Source organism: Schistocerca gregaria, chromosome 7 (genome assembly GCF_023897955.1).
Source record: "Schistocerca gregaria isolate iqSchGreg1 chromosome 7, iqSchGreg1.2, whole genome shotgun sequence".
Lineage (NCBI taxonomy): Eukaryota > Metazoa > Arthropoda > Insecta > Orthoptera > Acrididae > Schistocerca > Schistocerca gregaria.
The window spans coordinates 430060001-430081243 of record NC_064926.1 but is presented as its reverse complement, the minus strand read 5'-3'; the positions used below and the strand labels follow the sequence as shown (position 1 = coordinate 430081243).

At 40.1% G+C, this 21243-nt stretch overlaps 1 protein-coding gene across 1 annotated transcript in view; it reads left to right on the top strand.

Moving 5' to 3' along the window:
* LOC126281483 (zwei Ig domain protein zig-8-like) overlaps positions 1-21243 on the top strand; it is a 1171655-nt gene that overhangs the window by 658873 nt on the left and 491539 nt on the right. Inside the window, exon 2 of the mRNA XM_049980479.1 lies at positions 9435-9592. Within this exon, the coding sequence (XP_049836436.1) occupies positions 9435-9592 (158 nt within the window). The remainder of the gene's footprint in view (positions 1-9434; positions 9593-21243) is intronic.

Below are 21243 nucleotides of genomic sequence, written 5' to 3'. Positions count from 1 at the left end.
TCGATTTACAACATTCATGTTACGTCTGCTGACAGCTAATTTTGTTTGTACTTATTTATTCATGTATAAACCTTGTATCTTATAATATAAGATGGAATCCCACTGTTTCTTAATATTTTCCACAGTTTCTTCCGATTTATTCAATCAAACTCCATTTTCGTAGTCAATGAATGCAAAAAAGTTGATAAATTGAATTAACGATGTTTTTCTATTAGTTGTTTCACGGTGAAGACACAGTTAGAGCATGATCAGCTTTTAGAAAACCGTGTAGGCGTCAGATAATACGGTTTCAGCAATCGACGGTTGTCGTTTTGTTAGAAGCCCAGCACACAGTCTATATCATGAACTCAGGCTGACACCTATGTAGTTCTGACATTCACGTCTGTTTCCTTTCTTATACATTGCGCACGTAAGGGCTATATTCCACTCGTCAGATATAGAACCACTTTGCCACCACATATTCATAAAACTGAGTTTTCTTATTTTTGCAATATCTGGTGCGTATGTTATTAGTTCTGTATTGATTTGGTCACACCCGGGCGTCTTCCTGTTCTTGCTAGGCGTTATTGTATCCAGTAGTTCCTCCAACGTCATTAAATCAACGTTTCTATCTCGTTCAGACAGAAACACCTGTGTATGTTGCGCATCCGTCCAGTGTTTTATAGTACTACAACCAATTAAATTCAGATATTGTGTTTACTTGCTTTTACTTATGACTGCTAATAAATATAATAACGTAATTAATTTACGTGTCACTTTTCACATAGGTGTCTGCTGTGGTAGTACGCCCTAAACTCCACACAGTACAACAAAAACAATTTCGTGCAGCACACGAATGAAGTGCAAATGGACTGCACCATTTTCTTTTGGCTGCTATAGTGGCGTACTGCAGTAGTCTGGTGCGGTAATTTCAGTGGATAACGGCGTTGCAGACCGGTATAAGCGAACGAACAAAAAAATTGATGAGGACTGGGTCCACAGCCTTAATGCCATTACTGATTCATATTGGTAGACATTGTGCACGAAGTATTTATTTTTTATGCACGTTGATTAATTGTGCTTGCCATTTGGTTCATGAATACGTACAAACTAAACAACAGTGACAGAGTATCATCTGTATTTCACTGCAGTCTACATTTCAGCTAACAGCGCTGCTGTCTTCAGTGCTAAGACCACAAAAATAACATGAAAACAAGACACTGATAAAGTACACTAACCAAGAACCTAGTTATTGTTGTACAAAATGCCAAACTTAGTAGCATACATTGACGTTAAAATCTACACTACGAAGTGGGCAATGTGTACACTGGAAATGTGACTTAGTGTTTGAGCTCAAATGTTGCTTTTCGACATTCAATACACAGAGGCGGGAGCGCAATGATGAGTGTGTCACTCCTAGGTCGCCATATTGCCTTTTATTGAGGAGGCGGCTGTTAAACGGTCCCAAAAAGGGTGCTTCTCATTACCACTCGCTCACCGAGCAACAAGGTGCGAGGAGATTTCTGGTGGCCAAGTCCTACATAGAAGGCGTGGTGTCGACGTAGGAGGGGTGCATTCAATTTACCAGACCCATCCCCGTGTAGTAAAGGACGACAGTGTACCATGTTAGTTGAAACAGTACAACTAAAAATATAAGCCGTCTTGCCAGTATTTACAGAGTGTTGACCTTGTAATGTAGTTCTTAACGTCAATGTTCTCTGAAATCTGTTAACAAGCATATTATGAATATTTCACTGTACTTCAGTCCAGGTAGGCAGAATTTCAGAATTTCATTAGATATTATCTGCATATGCTTCTATTTGTGATTAAATTACGAATACAAATGCATGCAGATAATACGTAATAAAATTAAATATTTTTTGATTATAAAATACAGTAAATACTGGACGATTATAGTTCCATTGCCAGCTTGTTCTTTTTGTTTTAATATTTTATGCAGTAGAAAGTTTCACGATAATGGACTGCTGTATCTCATTATTTCCTCAATTTCTATTTTCATGTATATGTCTCCTGACAAATTAATATTTTATTATAATTATTTTGTTTAATGTCACTGTTATGTATAATTTTTTTATCTTAATCAACTTTTTCATACATGAAAAATGGAAATACAGAGCGTTGGCCATCTTACATGGTGTAAACGGAGGTTAGTTGTGTAGGTCTCTAAACAAAGCTCCCAGTCTGATTGTTGCTTCTACATGTGAAAGTTATATTGCAATATGCGCCATTGTAACTATGTTGAGTCTCCATGACTACCTGTAATTGTATGTCATTGTGCAAATGACATTTTATGCACCAGTGACATGGTTCCCCTGTGATGCACTTTTCGAATATCTGATTGCTGCGTTAGTCTACTTTTTATTTCTTAGTACTGATGATATCCCTGCTGTTAACTGACATTTAGATCTGGAATACCATAGAGGTGGTATGTCGACCGATGCTATCTGTCCAGGATTGTATCACGGTCGTGGGGCAACATTAACTCCATGGAGTCCAACCTACTGAAATAACTATGACCTAGATGAAGCACATTTCCGAATAAAATTGATGAATTGTTCGAAGAACTGTATGTACGAAGTCTCATGTGGTGATTTATCTTAACCATTCCGAAGAAGTAATTAAAAATTTCTCCGAACTCCACCATGACCTCAATATGTGAGAGTGAATCCTTACTATCTCGATCATCTTGTAACTGGCCAGTTACGAAATCACCACGACCGAGATATCTCTTGACATGCTCCCTGTGGAGCTTTATTACAGTTTAGCATTTATATTCATTTACAAAACTCCCTTGGTGTTAACGAGTTATATGTCATGGCGTTTGGTTGTGGTTGGATATGTACAATTCTGCCACACCTCGCTACGTTTCTCTAAAGAACACCTTCCTGATTCATTCTCAAGATCTCCCTCTCGCAGCAGCTTTTAGCACCAATTCGTGGCTCTGTTGAGATATTCTAGTGTTGAAAATGGTTCAAATGGCTCTCAGCACTATGGGACTCAACTGCTGAGGTCATTAGTCCCCTAGAACTTAGAACTACTTAAACCTAACTAACCTAAGGACATCACACACATCCATGCCCGAGGCAGGATTCGAACCTGCGACGGTAGCAGTCGCACGGTCCGGACTGCGCGCCTAGAACCGCGAGACCACCGCCGCAGGCTTCTAGTGTTGTGAAGTTAAAATTGTAGGAATGTAATGAGTTAACCTGCAGTAGAAAGCACAACGTATATTTTAAGGGATGCCATGTTCCATTACGGACTTGCCCATTGCGCTGTATTAACACAAAATTTGTGTGTACTCTCTTTGATTACAGTCACACTATCACTTGCTGGTACATCAATCAAGTAATAACCAAAATTCGTGTCTGCACACCACAAGTTTGACGGTGTCATTATCGTAACAGTTGAATATTGTCGTCACAATCGTGGCCTTATACTTTATCCGCGCGTCCTGATTTATCGTCTTAAAACAACTGTATGTTTCTCCTGACACGTCCCTTCACACTGTGGCTGCATCCATTACACTCTCGATCAACAATAGTTCCCATGGTAATTAACGCAACGGCCACCACAAGACGATGCACTGCTGCTCCCGCTACCAGATTGTCACCTACCAGCTAAAAAGTCCTATTTCCTGCCGATACAACGCAGCTTCCGGAAAGAGGACTTCCTCCAATCATAGCAGAGAAAATTTTAGTGGAGCCTTGCATAGTCAGGAGCAAGTGAGGATGTTGTTCCCGGGCGAGTGACGCCGTATTACGTTAACCAAACTCCGTAGTACCACTGATCCGAGTCTTTCTGCCCAGATTGTACGTACTGGGATAGACTGCGCCAAATTACGAATATATTCGATAACCATTTTAACGTAACTGTTTCACACTGATCCCTTGAAGAACAACAAACACCTTTAAGGAACCTGTCGTTTAATGTATTATCACTTTAAATGTCGCAGATCCAAAACTATTGTTTAAATTTCCGTCCTTAAAACGATTCTTTTTTTTTCTAGCTACAACTATCTATTTACTCGATTATTACTTGCCGAGCGTCAAGACATGCTAATTAACATTGGACATCATTGTAAACTAGAGGTAAATTAAACGGGAGTGCAGTATTGCCAAAAGCTGGTCTCGTATTCCGGGGGGGCGGACTACCGTTCAGTTCCCCGGGTAGAAATTGATATTTTGAATTTATTTGTCTTTGGTTAAGGTAAATTCTGGGATGATTCCTTGGTGTGGATAATACACATTTCCTATGCCATCGTAGTACTAGCCAAGATTTCGTTACATCTCTATTGATTTCACCGTTGATGAGAAGCAGAACTCTAATATTCCTCCCTTCCTTCCCTTGAAGTGTATAGCAAATGGAATTACGTTGCAAAGTGGCTTTGCTAGGATTAGAGCCCTGTTATTTGTAACAGCGCAGTGTGCTGGCCACTCACATCTTCACCGAGACGTAAGTCATAACGCCCCACTCGGAACTAATGGGGCACGAACGAGCTATAACGGCCATTGATGTCAAAGCAGATATATTGACAGACATCTTACTGGTAAGATGAAGATATGTCGATTCATACGTAGTATCGTCGTTCAGGATGATCCTGTTTATTGTTAGCTTTAATGCTACAGCAGGAACTAGAGTGTATGTAGACGGTCTACTGACGACGTAACAAGGTTATAATCAGCTGAGGAAATGGTGCTGCAGTGCTCTGTGACATTCGAACTAAGACTTAACAGCTATCGTGCAATGACTGATAGGATGCTTCCATAAACATTGATTATAATTCTATACTGGAAATATGCCGTCTGCTCTCGATGAAGAAATTTTAGCTCGTTTAATAAATGTTGCGTCGCGGGATTAGCCGAGCGGTCCGAGGCGCTGCAGTCATGGACTTTCCGGCTGGTCCTAGCGAAGCTTTGAGTCCTCCCTCGGGCATGGGTGTGTGTGTTTGTCCTTAAGATAATTTAGGTTAAGTATTGTGTAAGCTTAGGGACTGATGACCTTAACAGTTAAGTTCCATAAGATTTTAAAAAAAAACTGTTGCTGAAACTATCGAAACAAAGCAAAAGATTCTTAGGCGTATCTAATATACGAAAATCTGACTCTCTTTTTCACAATAACTTTAGTTGAGTGAAAAGAGATACCAATGGTAGTTAGGTAACGAACACGTAAAAAGCATGTTTTTAATCCTGTCAAATTGCTTGCAAATTTTAATGAATAAGGAAGCACAGCTCAAACGACATGAATTCTTTTATGCGGCTGCAGTAATGAATATGTTACTAAATGGTATATTTGCATGCGAAAAGTGGCGAACTGCTTTCTTTCGTTATTTCACAAGCGACAGAAAGACAAGCTGGCTGACGATGGCAGCATATATTGACAGAACCTACTACTGTAATATAGCCTCAAGTGTCGGTCAACACTACACAAGAGGCTGGTGGAAGGGGTGGAAGATATCTGGTACGCGAAGTAGCACAGGGCAATTTCCACTATTTATGTTCATTCGGGACAGAGAGGTGAAATAAATTGCAGTTAGGGTAATTCATTGCAGCTGTGGGCTGAACGTAACTGCACTCATCCATTTTACGGCAGGAACTAACAGGGATCTGAGCTCGTTGTCAGTAATTCATTTCCTCATTACTAGAGGGAGAAAGAGAGAGAGAGAGAGAGAGAGAGAGAGAGAGAGAGAGAGAGAGAGAGAGAGAGAGAGGGAGCAAAGTAAATTCTATGAGCATTGGTGCATAAGTCCATTCAGAGCAACCAAGCTCAATACTTCTAACCTCTACCGTTACATGGAGAACATGAATCAAACGTCTCATGTTATAAACCCTTTATCGTGAACGACTTCCCTTCACTTTCTGCCGCTGTCAGAACTAATTAAAGTTTGGGTACAGTAGTGTGTAGCATGGCATCATCAGTAAAATTAACTAATAGATATTAAGTCGCATTTGGAGTAGCTATGGATGACAACGATGATTTTCACGTCATCTGATAAATATTCTGCAGATATTTCTGCAGAAGTATTTATTTTTTATTATTCGTTAAAAGACCTTTCGTTAAATCAGGTGAACGTAGTATACCTAATGCGAAAGAACTATAAGATTTCTGATGAGTGAAGACTTCCTACCCGTAGTATGTTTAATTCTCGGAAAGAGGAAACAAAACCTTGCAGTTGTGATTAGTTGTATCACAATATCCACTCACGTAGAAAAGGTATTAAGTATTTCTAGGTAGTGTCCTTTGGGCCTCTTGAGTCTGAGTTCCTGTATAATGGCACTTGCTTTTCTACAGTGGAAATACTGTTTTGGACCTACTACTTTTTCCATTTTTTATCATTCGAACGGTTGGCAGTCTTGCCAGTTAATCAGGGGTTGCATCGTTACGTTGCAGCTTTAATTTTCACCTCCTTTGGAGATATAGTTTCCATTTTAAATTGATGAAGAATGTTAAGTCTTTCATATATTCCCAGTGTTGATCATCTTATGATCTGAGATATATATTCACCTGACGATGTTGCTGTAAACAGTCTGAGCCGTACAAGAAGAGCTTTCGTACAGGTGAAGCTGTTTCCGAGTTTCCAATATTTTTTAAAATATTTTATACAGTAAGCCATGTATTACATTTAGAATCTGCGTGTCTATCCTGAAGCAGTGTAACTTGTGGCGCGCAGATTACCCAGACTATATTTATCCTGTATTTAAAAACGAGAGAACTTAACGATTTCCAACAAACTTCACACGTAATTTCAAACTTTTGTGAAACTTTCCGGCTCACGTCCCACAGAAAATCATGAAAGGAAGAAAGTTTATCACTTTCTATACTCTCCCTGTTTATGCAGTACAACGTCAGCATCAGGCATCAAATTTTAATTTATCGCTTATTCACCACTAATTACATTCGCAACACGTTTTGCAGTCAGCATCAATGAATGCCACTGAACGTACTTGCAAAATTACGTGATTACATGACACACTATTGGTGACATGTGATATTTTATGCATGGGAATTCCATTATTTAAGGAAACAGGTTCAATCAGTTTTTGGGAGTTTACTGGTGCTATCCTAGACCACCTGCCCCATCGTGCATCGAGACGCCACTGGGCTAGAAAGGCCTCTCGCGGTTCTATTGTCTTCCAGCCAACAACCGCCTCACATGATCTGGACTCAGCCTCTCACCACGTCCAGAAGACGTGCTACTACTTCTTACTTCCTTTGGCAGAAATGAGAGACTGCCTGCATGTAACAAAACATAATTCACACATTGCAACCCAGAGGATGGCCTCTGATTGACGTCACTGGTCAATTCTTTCAGCGTTCTGATGATATAATAGCGTAACAGAATGTTCTGATAAGGCGCCATATGAATCTTTGTGAGGGCCCAAATTACGAGGAGTGTAACCTTCCTGATTCTATGCAGGAGATTGTGACTGTCCTGATTGTGACTGTCATCGGTCAGTAGCACTGCCTATGTATCGTATTAGCGGACAGAATGCGTAGTTCGCGTGTTGATAAACTGTTGCACTGGTGAAAAGTACGTCAACTTTACCGCATCCTATACCATTAGCTCACAAATGGAAGTATATCGTTCTTCGAATTATAACAGAGTAAAATAAGAACCTAACTTTACTCCGTGGGTGAGACATCATCTACATTTGCGCTCAGCAAGGAAGTTCGCTAGCAACTTCTGGTGCTTGACTAATTGTTTCTTTTACTGTATGTTGACGCTATTACCTGTTTAACAGATTCGTATATGCACCATCTCTTTCGGCTACTAAAATTCAAGTTTCAGTTGCTTAATGAACTTAAAAATATAGACTTCAAGCAGTTAGTGCTGTACTGCACGCCTGAGAGCATGCACGTTAAAGCTCCCTCTTCTTTTCAGTTAAAATGATCACAAAACTTTTGGAAGAACGACATTAGGTCCATTGAGAACAGTAACTGGCACGTATTAAACTATTTTAATATTCCTTTTAAACACAGTAACAGCTTTCACTTATGACCAGTTTCAGCCATATAATGGCCGTCTACCATTGTAATTAGCAAACATATGATGAGTTGATGTATGTTGTCCTGTATGACAACATGTGCCACGTCTCAGTCATCATACGGTGACTAAAGCCTCCAACACAACTGGTGACAAAGTTGCGCAACATTGTATACCAATAGTTCCGATACGCTGTGGCGACAGTACCCATTCAAAGTCGAGGGTCCACACCTTCAGAGTCAATTTAACTAGACAAATCAGCAAATGTTAAAAGAAAGAGGTTAACACTGGAATCAAGCAGAGAAGATCAGATAAAAGAACAACTAAAATAGCAACAAAAAATGGCTCTGGCTGGGACTCAACTTCTGAGGTCATCAGTCCCCTAGGATTTAGAACTACTTAAACCCAACTAACCTAAGGACATCACAGACACCATGCCCGAGGCAGGATTCCAGCCTGCGTCCGTAGCGGTCGCGCAGTTCCAGATAGTAGTGCCTAGAACCGCTCGGCACACCGGCTAGTTAAAACAACAACAACAATACAAATTTCTGTACTATGAATTGGGGAATTAATATGTGAATGAGACATTAGTGGATATGTATACATCTAATTCTTTGTCAGAATTAATAATAATACCTATGTATAAATAGATATGTAATATTTCTCATTGTTGTATAGATAAATATCAGTGTACTGTAGTGTCTAAATTGAGAAATTAAATAAAACGTATTTACGTTATTGGCAGATTGTCGTCATCGCTTGCACCGCTATCCATTCGCCGGTTTTCCCTGGATTCCATGGCTCTGTACTGCATATTCTAGTGGGTGGTAAATAAACTACTATTTTTTTTCGGAGAAGTAAATTTTTCTACTCACACAACTTTTTTGCGCTGTCTCCTGAATTGTGATTGTAAATTCTATATTTTTTCCATGTGTTATGATATTTGGCATTTTTTTGCCAAATGGGACATAGAATTACTCTTTCTGTTTCTGGTTTTGTAGCCTAGGCCTGTCACATCCCACAGCTACTACCTATTTCCAGTCTCCTAACTAGAAATTGACTCTAAGGGCATACGGACTACAGTAAGTCCTGTAACATTCTCACCAGTTCCCTGTATCGATAAGGAACCTGAGGCTTGCGACGTTTGTATCACGACGTTCGTGTAGCACGAGAAAAATGTTGCGGAACATTTCTGAGACATGTCCCGCTACACGTTTTCAACGACTTTGTCGCTAGGTGTGTAAGAGACTTAAGACTTACCGTTTGTGAAGATGGCCAGTGCATAGCTTTAAAGAGTATAGGAAAAAAACTTCGTACTGTGTGTAGAAGAAAGTATAGTTTTTGGTAACATTCGAGACTTGTGACTTTCTTTTAGAAGATACATATTGAAAATCCTGAGAGGTATCGACACTGTTAAGTGGCAGCCCCTGACGTTTCCTTCTTTTGTGCGCAGCTGGCGGGTCGCAGCCACCTGGAGGCAGTGCTGCCAACCAACTGGGAGGCGGAGGGTCTGCCCCCTACTTCGACAGGTCGGCGTCGCGCAACGTGACGGCCCTGCTGGGGAAGACGGCTTACCTCAACTGCAGGGTCTACAACCTCGGCAACAAGACGGTAAGCCGCCCAGCCGCGAGGCGTTTTGCTACATTTTCTTACACGCTTCCTTATGCAGTATCATGTGCCTGTGTCACAGTGTAATGACTAGAGCCCGGATTATAAGTAATTACATATTCTTTTCCTTTGTATGCACTTTAGCTGTAACAAAATCTAAAAAGCTGACGAATAGCACTGGAAGGACACTTATTTCAAATTTTTCGGAGGGGCGTTCATCCTTTTATTCTACGTCAGTTTCTATTGAAGAAATATCGAATTTGTTGTGGGAATTCGTGGAATATTTCCGCTTCAACCCCTATCGCTTCATGAAGTGTTGATAGGTGGTGACTCTCTACATAGTCTTCAGAATGGTGTCTGTAACAGAGGACATTTCCAAGCGGAGCTGTCACTGAATTTCTTTTTTTTTGGAAAACCAGCGATGCTGATAATCATAGGCGCTTTCAGAATTCCTACAGACAACTCGCAACGAACAAATGTATGGTGAGGCGTTGGGTGAGGCGTCTACAATCATTGCAAACAGGATGGCGTAAACCTGACCGATCACCCGCGTGCATGCCGCCCGCACGCTGCTGCGACCCTGCAATGATGGAACATAATAATATGAGGTGATCGACTGATCACATTCAAACACCCCGTTGCTCAGCGGGACGTTTCTGTTGGTAGTGGTAAGTAAACTTCATTTGATCTCACATTCAAACATCCCGTTGCTCAGCGGGACGTTTCTGTTGGTAGTGGTAAGTAAACTTCATTTGATCTGTTGTAATAATATGAGGTGATCGACTGATCACATTAAAACACCCCGTTGCTCAGTGGGACGTTTCTGTTGGTAGTGGTAAGTAAACTTCATTTGATCTGTTGTTCCTCATCCACCCAATAGACTGGGCATCTCGTGGTCTGACTTCCAGCAGCTTGGCCCAATGAAGGATGCACCCTCTGAGAAGCAGTGCTTGGATGGTTCAAGTGGCTCTGAGCACTATGGGACTCAACTGCTGTGGTAATTAGTACCCTAGAACTTAGAACTACTTAAACCTAACCAATCTAAGGATATCACACACATCCATGCCCGAGGCAGGATTAGAACCTGCAACCGTACCAGTCGCACGGTTCCGGACTGCGCACCTAGAACCGCGAGACCACCGCAGCCGGCAGTGCTTGGATGATGTGGAAGTTATTGAAACTGCAAGACACTGACTGCTGGCCAGTAGAACCCCACCACGTGGGCGTAGGGGCCTTTCGAGTGAGGTGGCGTAAGCTCGTCGCACTGAACGAAGATTATGTTGGAAAATCGGGTTTTTTAGTCGAAGAATGGGGAATAGTATGGTATACTGCAAGCCTGAATACTATCAACCTGCTTTCATTTTTAAAAAAATGTGTTGCAATATTCATTGAATGCCATTAATTATACGTATTTTTAGGTATAATAAACATTTCGCACCATACTAAATAATTGTTTGTATTTTAATATTATTGCGGAGTTTTCATCCATTTTCTAAGCCATATACAGGAAAAATTTGAAGTTTCTTTACTGTGTTTACAAACCACCAGCAGGCAAACAGGAAAAGAACGAGTAGACAGATTTGAGTTCACATCATTAAACATAGTTTATTGAATCATTTGTATTTAAGACAAATAGCTTAAGTGAGAAAGGTTAACAGTATTAAAAAGAAGACACTGAAGTTTTCAAAGTTAAGAAATTAGACGCCTTGGGTTAGTGGCAGTTTAAACAAGGCAATAATTAAGATCTCTATCTGTCAGCGGTTCTTAGATTTAAGACTCAACATTTCCAACTCTACTAACCACAACTCACAAAATGCTTCAACAAATGAACAAATAATTAATATTTCGAAACAGATGTCTGCCGGCCGCGGTGGTCTTGAGGTTCTAGGCGCTCAGTTCGGAACTGTGCCACTGCTACGGTCGCAGGTTCGAATTTTGCCTCGGGCATGGATGTGTGTAATGTCCTTAGGTTAGTTAGGTTTAAGTAGTTCTAAGTTTTAGGGGACAAATGACCACATATGTTAAGTCCCGTAGTGTTCAGAGCCATGTGAACCATTTTTGAAACATATCTGTTTAAGACTCATCTCAAAAGGTAAAAACCTAATAGCTCTACTGGACTGCAGAATAACTTATAGCCATTTCGACATAACTAGGAAAATAGATTCTTAAAATACACCCCTAATTTAATAATGTAAACAGGACCGCACCCTTGGTATTGGGGTAACATCTTTGAGTCATAGTCTAAAAGGTCTTCGGTCTAATCCGATGAGACCGATGACCTCGCTATATGGTCTCCTTCCCTAAACAACCCAACCCAAACGAACAGTAATACTGTGCATTGACGGTCTCTGCGACAGAAGCGGTGACACTTTCTGCGCAACCCACCAATCATTTTGCACCATCAACAGAATAAGCTCTGCTAACGGCATACTACGCCTTCCACATCGCTGGTAACGGGTTCTACACAACGCTGGTGACTACTCTGAAGGACAGCAATCATGTAACTCTTTTGTATCGGTTCTGAATAAGTAGTTACCACTATTTCAGTTCCATCACTCGTAAAACACTGCACAAAATTACCAATTAATCGAATCTACTGCTGAACGTGGGAAACTGAACAGCAATAACCAGTGTCTCCGGGTACGACACGTTATCCTAACCCTTTCGAAGGGAACGGCTCAAGGTATTCAGTCACACAACACAACTCAAACCAGAAACTTTATAGAATCAGAAAGCTCCTTGCATAACGAGATTCCCACCAAGAAGAACCACCAGAAAATCGAAATAGCCAAAAGAACACCAGTGTTCCGTCTTTTGGTAACATCCGTGTCCACAACTATTAAGTTGATAAGACGTATAAAGGGCTTCCAATCACTCCACGGCACATCAACTTCGGCCGAACGGCACGTACTGTCTACGGGCTCTGCGCAGCTCATCCTTCGGTCCGGCTTCAAAATACCTACTACCCGTGCCAGCCGAACGCGGCTCCACTATGCCCATTGTCGCTACGAGCTCCGAGCCGCGAGAAGTGATATACCGTACGCCAGGCGCGCGGGGCGGGAATTCAAAGAGGGAGCCCACCATGGCTCGTGTTTATTATACTATCTCAAACCCGTTAGACTCAAAGGTAAGCATCATAAGTTCGGTGCCGACAACAATGACTCGTTTTAAAAGCTTTAATCGGTTGTTCTCAAACGCTTTACAGTGTGTCACAGTCATCTTTATTTAGGTTAACCATGGTACCGGTTGCCTCTCCGTTGTCATCAAAGGTGAAAAGATGAATTCCTATCGACAGGGCTTTAATCACTAATGGTAGAATAGTGCTCTGCCAAACCTGTCATAAACGTATAAGATGTACGATGAAATCTCAAACTGGGCACATTTACGAAGGAATCTACATATCATGAATGAACAACGGTTTCTTCAAAGAAACAGGTTCTACATACACAGTCGCAGGGACAACCTATATCATCTAATAGTGAATGTGTCTCGCACTAGATGCAGGAACCAGACTCTTGAATAAACTTCAGGTACCGTACCTGAATTTGCACATTTCTTGCAGAAATACCGCAACCTTAACATATTAGAAAAAAATCTGCGCTGACACTGACAAATCACCTTTAAGGGTGTCTGCCGGTAAGACGACGGATGCTGTAGGCCGTTGCATCCCTGAAGTAACTGTGGGCAAGTTTGAGGCTGCCTCTAAGCATTATTTAATTTATTATAAGCCTGTGGAGGCAACAATCAGTTCAACAATTGCTACATTCATTAATTCAGGACTTAAAATACTATTGTCAGGTGGCGTAAAAGAAAAAATGGTTCAAATGGCTCTGAGCACTATGGGACTTAACTTCTGAGGTCATCAGTGCCCTAGAACTTAGAACTACTTAAAACTAACATAAGGACATCACACACATCCATGCCCGAGGCAGGATTCGAACCTGTGACCGTAGCGGCCGCGCGGCGCCAGACTGTAGCGCCTAGAACCGCTCGGTCACCCCAGCCGGCGGCGTAAAAGAAGCGCGAGTCCTGTTGATGTATGCAGATGCCACTCTATAGATGAAAGGGGAGAAATCTCTTAATGTATGCGATCCAAACTCACCGCACTTCACTTGCACGGCTCATGCATTGCAACGAGTGGCAGAGAGAGACAGACACCACTTCCCAGAAGTGAATGGACTGATGCCAGCAAAGAAGAAGTCTTCCTTAAAATGTCCTTAACGTCTACAACGCAACAAGCAATACCTACCTGATGTACTTCTGCCTCCAGAACTAGTGATAACATGATCGACATCATGGACTGAAACTGTGATTTTCTGCAGTAAGCACTTGGGAGCTGTGAAATCAATCAGTATATTGTCTGTGAGTGAATCATTGACAAGGAGTAAGACAGGAATGCAGCAATTCGTCTCTGCTGTTCAGTCTATACATCGAAGAATCAGTGATGGAAATAAAAAAATAAATAAAAGGAAAGTTTAACATCGGGATCAAAATCCACTGTGAAAGGATATAAATTATGAGATTCTCTGATGACACTGCCGTCGTCAGTGAAAATGTAAAATAGTTACAGGAGTTTAATGAGTACAGAATATAGACTGAGAGTAAACCTTAGTAACGAGAAGCAGCAGAAATCAGAGTAGCGAGAATCTAAACATCAAAATTTGATCAGGAAGTAGAGGTAGTTAAAGAATTCTGCTGCCTTGAGGGCAAAGTGACCCACGAAGGAAGCAGGACATACAAGGCAGACTAACACAGGAAAAGATGACATTCCTGGTTAAGAGAAAGCTGCTGGTATCAAACATGAGCCTCAATTGAGAAAGTAATTTCTGATAACGTACAGCATTCTATGAACAGTTTGAAAACAGGACAGAAGAGAATGAAAACAATGCCACAGAAGACTGTTGAAAATAAGGTGGACTGATAAGTTTAGGAATGAGTGGCTTCTACACAGAATCGGCGAGGAAAGGAATATATGAACTATACTGACAGAAAGAAGGGGCAGGATAGTAAGACATTAGTTAAGCCTTCAGGGAATAACTTGCAGATCACAGAAACTCTAGGACAATAAAGACAATGGAATACAGCGAGCAAATAATTCAAGACGTGGAGTACAAGTGCTGCTCCTAGAAGATGCAATCTCTGGCGGGTTGCATCAAACCACTCAAAAGTCATCATCTGGTAACTGATTTTACAGTACTATGATACAGTCAAGCTAAGGTTAGCTCTAATTGGAGCTCTGTAATGTCTTCAGTTTCACCTGCCCTCAAGGCAGCAGAATTCTTTAACTACCCCTACTTCCTGATCACAAAGACGTGACTTCATGGTTACGAAATTAGTTGTGACTGAGTTATTATTAAATCAATTTCTAGCGTCTGAAGCGGTTTTATTAGTTGAAATGAATGACTACAGCTGTGGCTGCCCAACATAGATTAGTGTATCTCAAGTATGTGGGACTGTAGGGTTTTTGAACATCTCACTGCAATTGTTTGAACAACATCCGACCTTTATACCCTCTATTCAGAATTCTTTTTCAGTGCGACTAATCTGTTGTGTACTGGGGATGATCTACCTTACATACACCACCTAATATAGATTATCACGCGACATCCTAAATCACAGCCGCCAGTTGCTACTAAGTTTGCCTCCAGAGGCAAGAGTAGAATCGTTGGCTTGTTGCAGAACACCTTCTGAATAATTACTGTTCATATACTCTGGAATGAGTTTCCACTCAGCAACACTCTCGCAGTATCGATTCTGTGAGTATTTCAAACTCTCCTTCCTACCTTGTCAGACTAGTGTTCATTGAACGAAGAATATCACAGAGAAACAATCTTGTTACCGCGAAGAGGATTCTTCAGAATGAATCTCTCCTCCTTATTTGGATTATGCGCTGTTTTGAAATTTCTGAAAGGGTTTACAAGGAGATGAGAGGCTGGATTAAACGTCTGAGGATGGTGTTTCTCCGACAGACATTTAATTATTTCTCTTTTTTTTCAGTGTTCTCCCTTTATCTTTTCTCTTTGATCTGACATACTTCGTCTAAGCTTTCGCTACGCAATTTCGGTTGTTTTCTGTCACTATCAGTTACCTCCACAATACGGTGCGGACATAGCTGGAACTCAATAAAATTTCAGTTTCTTTTTACTCCTTCAAAGTACTATACAACGAAATTATTTCTTTAATACTTTTAACTTAAATTTACATTGCATTTATAATTGATATTGGAGCCAAATTAGGTACACTGATAAATTTCTGCAGTTGGCTTCTTCTGCAGTAACTTTCCTTTGAGTACAATTGTTTTATATTTTCTTTATTCTTGTTTTATAATAGGAATAAATGTGACTGTCAAGTGTAAAATTGTAATATCTTTCCTATATTAAACGATTTTGCGAAAAATCCAGCGCCTGTTAGGTGACATATCAGCCTACTTTATGATAGTATTTACATCGTTTTCCTCAGATATATCGTCCACACAGATTTATAAGTCGGAAAATGGCAGCTGCATACATTACAAATTTATAATTGTGCTGTTTTAATAAGAATTTGCCAAGTGAAGTATTATTACGAGTGATAATGTAGCTATTGCAAATTAAATAATGAAATTCACGTTTGGTGTTCAGAAATTGCCTTGAACTTTCAAACCGAATATAGCAAACGCTGTCGTAAGTAGCGACACGCTCATGTTGGAACCGGCATGAAAAGAAGTTGCTCTGTAAAAAAATTTTAGTGTCCTTCGCTCATTTCATGTTACTTCAGTTGAAGCGTCAAATTAGAAACAAACAGCTCGAATGAAGCGCCGCTATCACGGAAGGCTTTCTGTTATTGAATTACGTTTTTTTTCTCTCTCTCAGAGAGAGAAGCCCTCTCAACAAAATCTCATCAGAACTGGAGCCTGAAACATCGTTTTGCGTTAGAAGCCAATATTCGGACCGTAGTCTGCAAACCCCCTCGCCCCACCCCATCGCTTTTTTTTTGCGAATGGATTTCTATTTCACATGCATGAAGCGAATCTCTTCGTGCAGGCCACGCAAGCAATAAGCAATAAATCCTCGGCGAGCTGTGGTGATTCACTAGCAATCTGGCTATGCGAGCCTCAGTGGCAGCCAGCTAGAACGGCCGGGGGTCCGAGTACGCCGTGGGAAACTCGGCAGAACCCTCGCTCGCGGTCGGTAGACGGATGGGTGGAAGAGCACTGGGTGGCGTCCACTTACTCCTCACAAGCGACTCTAAGCCGCAGAGCTGAGCGACGTTAGTGCCACAGAGGTATGTACGATTTAGCAGCAACTCATACTTCAGAGCATCTTTCAGGAAGTACTTGATTTAGAAAAGAGAGATAGAAGGTTAGGGGAATCTTCATAAACATTCGCTGTGCTGTTGATACTGTTTTGATTGGTGATAATTTAGATGGTCTTCAACAACTTGTCTACGTATTAGACAATATCAGTGCCAGAAAAAGGCATCTTATGATTGTCACACCACAGCATGTCCCCTTTAGAAATGCAGGTCTTCGATTCAGTGGCTCCCTTATAGAAAAAGCAAACGACTTTAAGTAACTTGGATCTTGGCATAGTGAACATTGGCGAACAGAATGAGAGATCAAATGTCGCACAGGGAACGACCTGACTCTCCATATTGTATATGAAATCAATGCCCTCACTGACTCACTTATTCGTCATCGTCCAGCACAAAGTGCTACGGATAGAAACCTGAAATTTGCAGAAGGTTTTGATCTTACAGTGTAGGTGTCGACTGAGAAGGGCGTGAAACAGGGATGAAAGGCTTTGTGGAAATAAGTCTCTATTAAGACAATTTTGAAGGTAGACGTACGAAAATTGGTATTTGATTTCTGGGTCAGAGACACATATTTCGAAATTTTTTTAATATTCAACCTTTATGAAATAAAATAATGGGTGGAAGTTTTTTTTAAAAATAAAGCATTATTAAAGAGCAACTAAAGTATATTTCAACATACATCTGTTAAAATTGGAATTTGACTTCTCGGTTAGAAACAAAAAATTTCATGTCTCATTGTTCCTGGAAATTCTACCCCTAAGGTGGTGAAACAAGAGATGAAATGATTCATGAAATTATTCTACTTTGAAAGCAGTTTTTAAAGGTAAATCTATGAAAATTTGAATTTAGCTTATTGGTTAAAAATAAAATTTACGAGTTCTAGTGTTTTGGAAATTCGACCCTAAGGAGACGAAATAGGGTCTGACTGATTTATTGTCCGTCATCGCTCGGGCCTAACTAGTTAGGGTAGAAAATCGAAATTTTGAGATGATGTCTGTCTTTTACTGTAGGTATCGTTTAGTACGGGATTCCTCGAAATTCCATCCCTAAGGGGGTGATGTAGGGGATGATGCATTTTTCAAAATATGTCGCTATTAAGACAGTTTTGAAGTTAACACTATGAAAAGTGGTATTTGGTTTCTTGGTCAAAAATGCAGAAACTCGTGTTTCAGAATTTTTGGAAATGCAACCATGAAAGGGTTAAGATAGTGAGTGTTGGGTTTTAGAAAATAAGTCGTTAATAAAGTACTACTAAAGCATTTTTAAAGCTACGTCTTTTAAATATTGGTATTTAACTTCTAGATTGGAGGTAAAGAAATACCTGTACTAGTGATTTTGGAAATTCAACCCGCAAAGGTGTCAAATACTGGATAAAAACTTTAATGAAACTAAATCATTATTAAAGCATATTTTAAACCCAAAAATACGAAAACTTGTACAATTAGAAATAAAATTCCTGTGTTCATTGTTTTTGGAAATTCAACTCCTGTGGGGGGTATATAAGGATGACTTTTTTTGTAAACACATAATTATTAAAGGACTACTAAGGCGTTTTTAAAGCTCCTTCTTTGAAAATTGGTATTTGACTTTTCTGTTGTATATAGAAGGGTATGTGTTTCAGTGTTCTTAGAAATTCTCCTAAGGGAAGTTCAACACTGAGGGAGGGAATAAGAGATGAAACCTTCAAGAAATAAATGTGAAGTAGTATAAATTAGAAAATTAAAGTTTCTACGAAAACATCACCACAAGAACGCAAAAGCCATGATTAACCAAAAATTTGGACTCCAGCTATCAGATTAGGATTTTGGTCAGAAGTACATTCGGCCTTAATTAGCGTGAAAAGTTTAGAAGATGTTGCAATTTGTGATCAACAATAAAAGTTTAACTGAAGAAAAGCAAATACTAGAGATATCTGTACAGGCCGTACAGTCTACGCGAGCAGCGGGAGTTAAGCTAGTGCTTTCATAAAATTAAAAAAAAAGTATGTCCAGCGAATCCAGATGCTTGAAGAATTAAATACAGGCTATTTCTGTTACCCAACTTTAAAATCAGGGTTAGTGGAAAGAAATTTCCATGAAACGAGTGTATGATCGTCTAAGTCAGTGAACATTTTGCAGCAAAATATTTGATCAGGTGAACACCCGCAACTGAGGAACATAATTATAGAATAAAAATGCCCATAAGTTGCTACTAATTTTCTAAATTACTGGCAACTCAGGCAAATATTTATTCTATAAAAATATTCTGCGGAATCAGAAGCCATATTTGAAAAATAGCTTGATATGTTTGTTGCAGCGGTACTTTATTTTTTTCTTCAAAAAACGTATAAAACAACGCTCCTTAGTAAGGTAAACAGTGGAAACACTGCTTAGATTGATCCCAATATAGTCACGAACGTGACACGTTATACATGCTTCTAAGCTGACATACCATGTTGTAGGGGAATTTAAATGAATAAGGAGAGACGTAGCCACTCGGGGCGTGTTTCTTCCGCGACGCCAGCAGGAAACATTTCCCAGAGCGGACTGCATAATAACAAAGCAGGCCGCGGTCGCAACACGAGCTGCACCCATTGTCTACCTGTCCGCGCGGCGTCGCTGCCAGAGCTACAGACACGCTAATTGCCGCCATTACCGCAGACAAACTCCGGACGGCTACTGCAAGGCTGGCTCGGTAGCGACCACAGGTTTACCGGATACTCTTTCTCCAACGGAGGGCATTAACAAGGGTTGGGCCGCTGCCTGACCAAGTACAAAGCTGCCTTTGTGTATGTGTTCATAAGACTTGACACGTACGATTCCTTCACTCTTTCGGAAATGCTTAAATGTCATTTCTTTTATATGATTAGCAAGAAAAGAAGACGGCATTATGTTAATAACGGGAGTGTGTTTAAAAATCGGCCCATTCAGTGATTGAATGTTGCTCCGCTACTAAAAGAGTGATGTATGACCGTGAAAAAATAAATAAATAAAATAAGGACTCCAACGCTAGTGTTGAATAACAATGTTTCCTTAAATGGATCTGACTTCGCAAAACAAATTTTGGAAGAACCCCTGTAGTTTTTATAGATCTGGCAATGTGCATTTAAGGCCGCAGCAATGGCGGCCGATCAGTAACATCACCGTGCTAGTAACAGCTACGCCATTTTCGATCACCGACTACAATCCCGTAAAATAAATTAAAAAACAAGAGCCAGACAGGAAATAAACGTATTATTATTGATCAAAATAAATTAATGTTAGAATTATTCGTAATTAGTCTAAGTTGTAATTCGAATAATCTCACCTTCTGCTTTCCATGCAGACAGAAGAGATAGCAGGAAGTAAGTGGTGCAGAAATATTCACCGAAAGCCTTCCGTCGTTTTAAAACAAACAAAAAATGGCGAAAATATTTGACAGTGGTTATGAAATCTACTCCATTTCAGATCTCTGGATGCTATAATCATGGAGGTAAGAAAAGAAGGGAGATGGCGCTATACACATACAGTGTACATGGTTTTGAAGCAGCAGTGGACGTGGCCAGTCGGTGTCTTAAGTAGCCCACAACATTAGCAGACCTGTTTTAAATACTAAGAATTATAATGCTGTCATGAATAACTTAGTATCAGGAAGTCATTTTCGAACATTTTTCTGTTACTGAATGCGTATTTCCTCTAGTAATGTGATACATTTGGCCTTTTTAATGTAACTTGTTTTTTTTAAAATATTTTCGAATTACCAAGAATTGCATCTTTACTGTGTTTGCACCGATAGTAAGTGAAGCTGCAAATCCGAAATAAATGGCTGTTTGCTTACAGGTACAGCTTCTTTTTCGTTACATTTTCAGCTTTCAACTAGAATGCAAAATATTTTTAATATTCATGTTTGCAAAGAACTTACCTACGAGTTCTATGTTAGCTCACAAAAGTCTACACTGAGGAAAGACGCAACGAATGTTATCGTATCTTGACTGATTATTGAAATGTCAAAGAAACATAAATGAATGGAGGTATACTTCCCTGCAGAAGAGAATTCTTGTATCCTTAGATTGTCGATGCATTAGTATCATCTTAGTTTACACATGTTATCGGTTTGAAAGCTTACCTATCAAGAATCATTCAGTGTGTGCCCAGTAATAGGAATTTACGGGGTAAAACGACAATATTTTTAAATATATTCCAGCATTCTGGAAGGCTTTAAATGTGATAAGGGAATGGTTTCAAATGATTGGACCCCATAAAGTGAATTTTTAAGTCATTAACTCGTTATTATTATGGTCTTTGCATTTAACTGTTTAACTTGCTTTCTTTATCTAACAGACACTGATTTACTTGAGTACATAGGTACTTTACTAGGTCATTCATACAAGCAGCCTTCCTTCT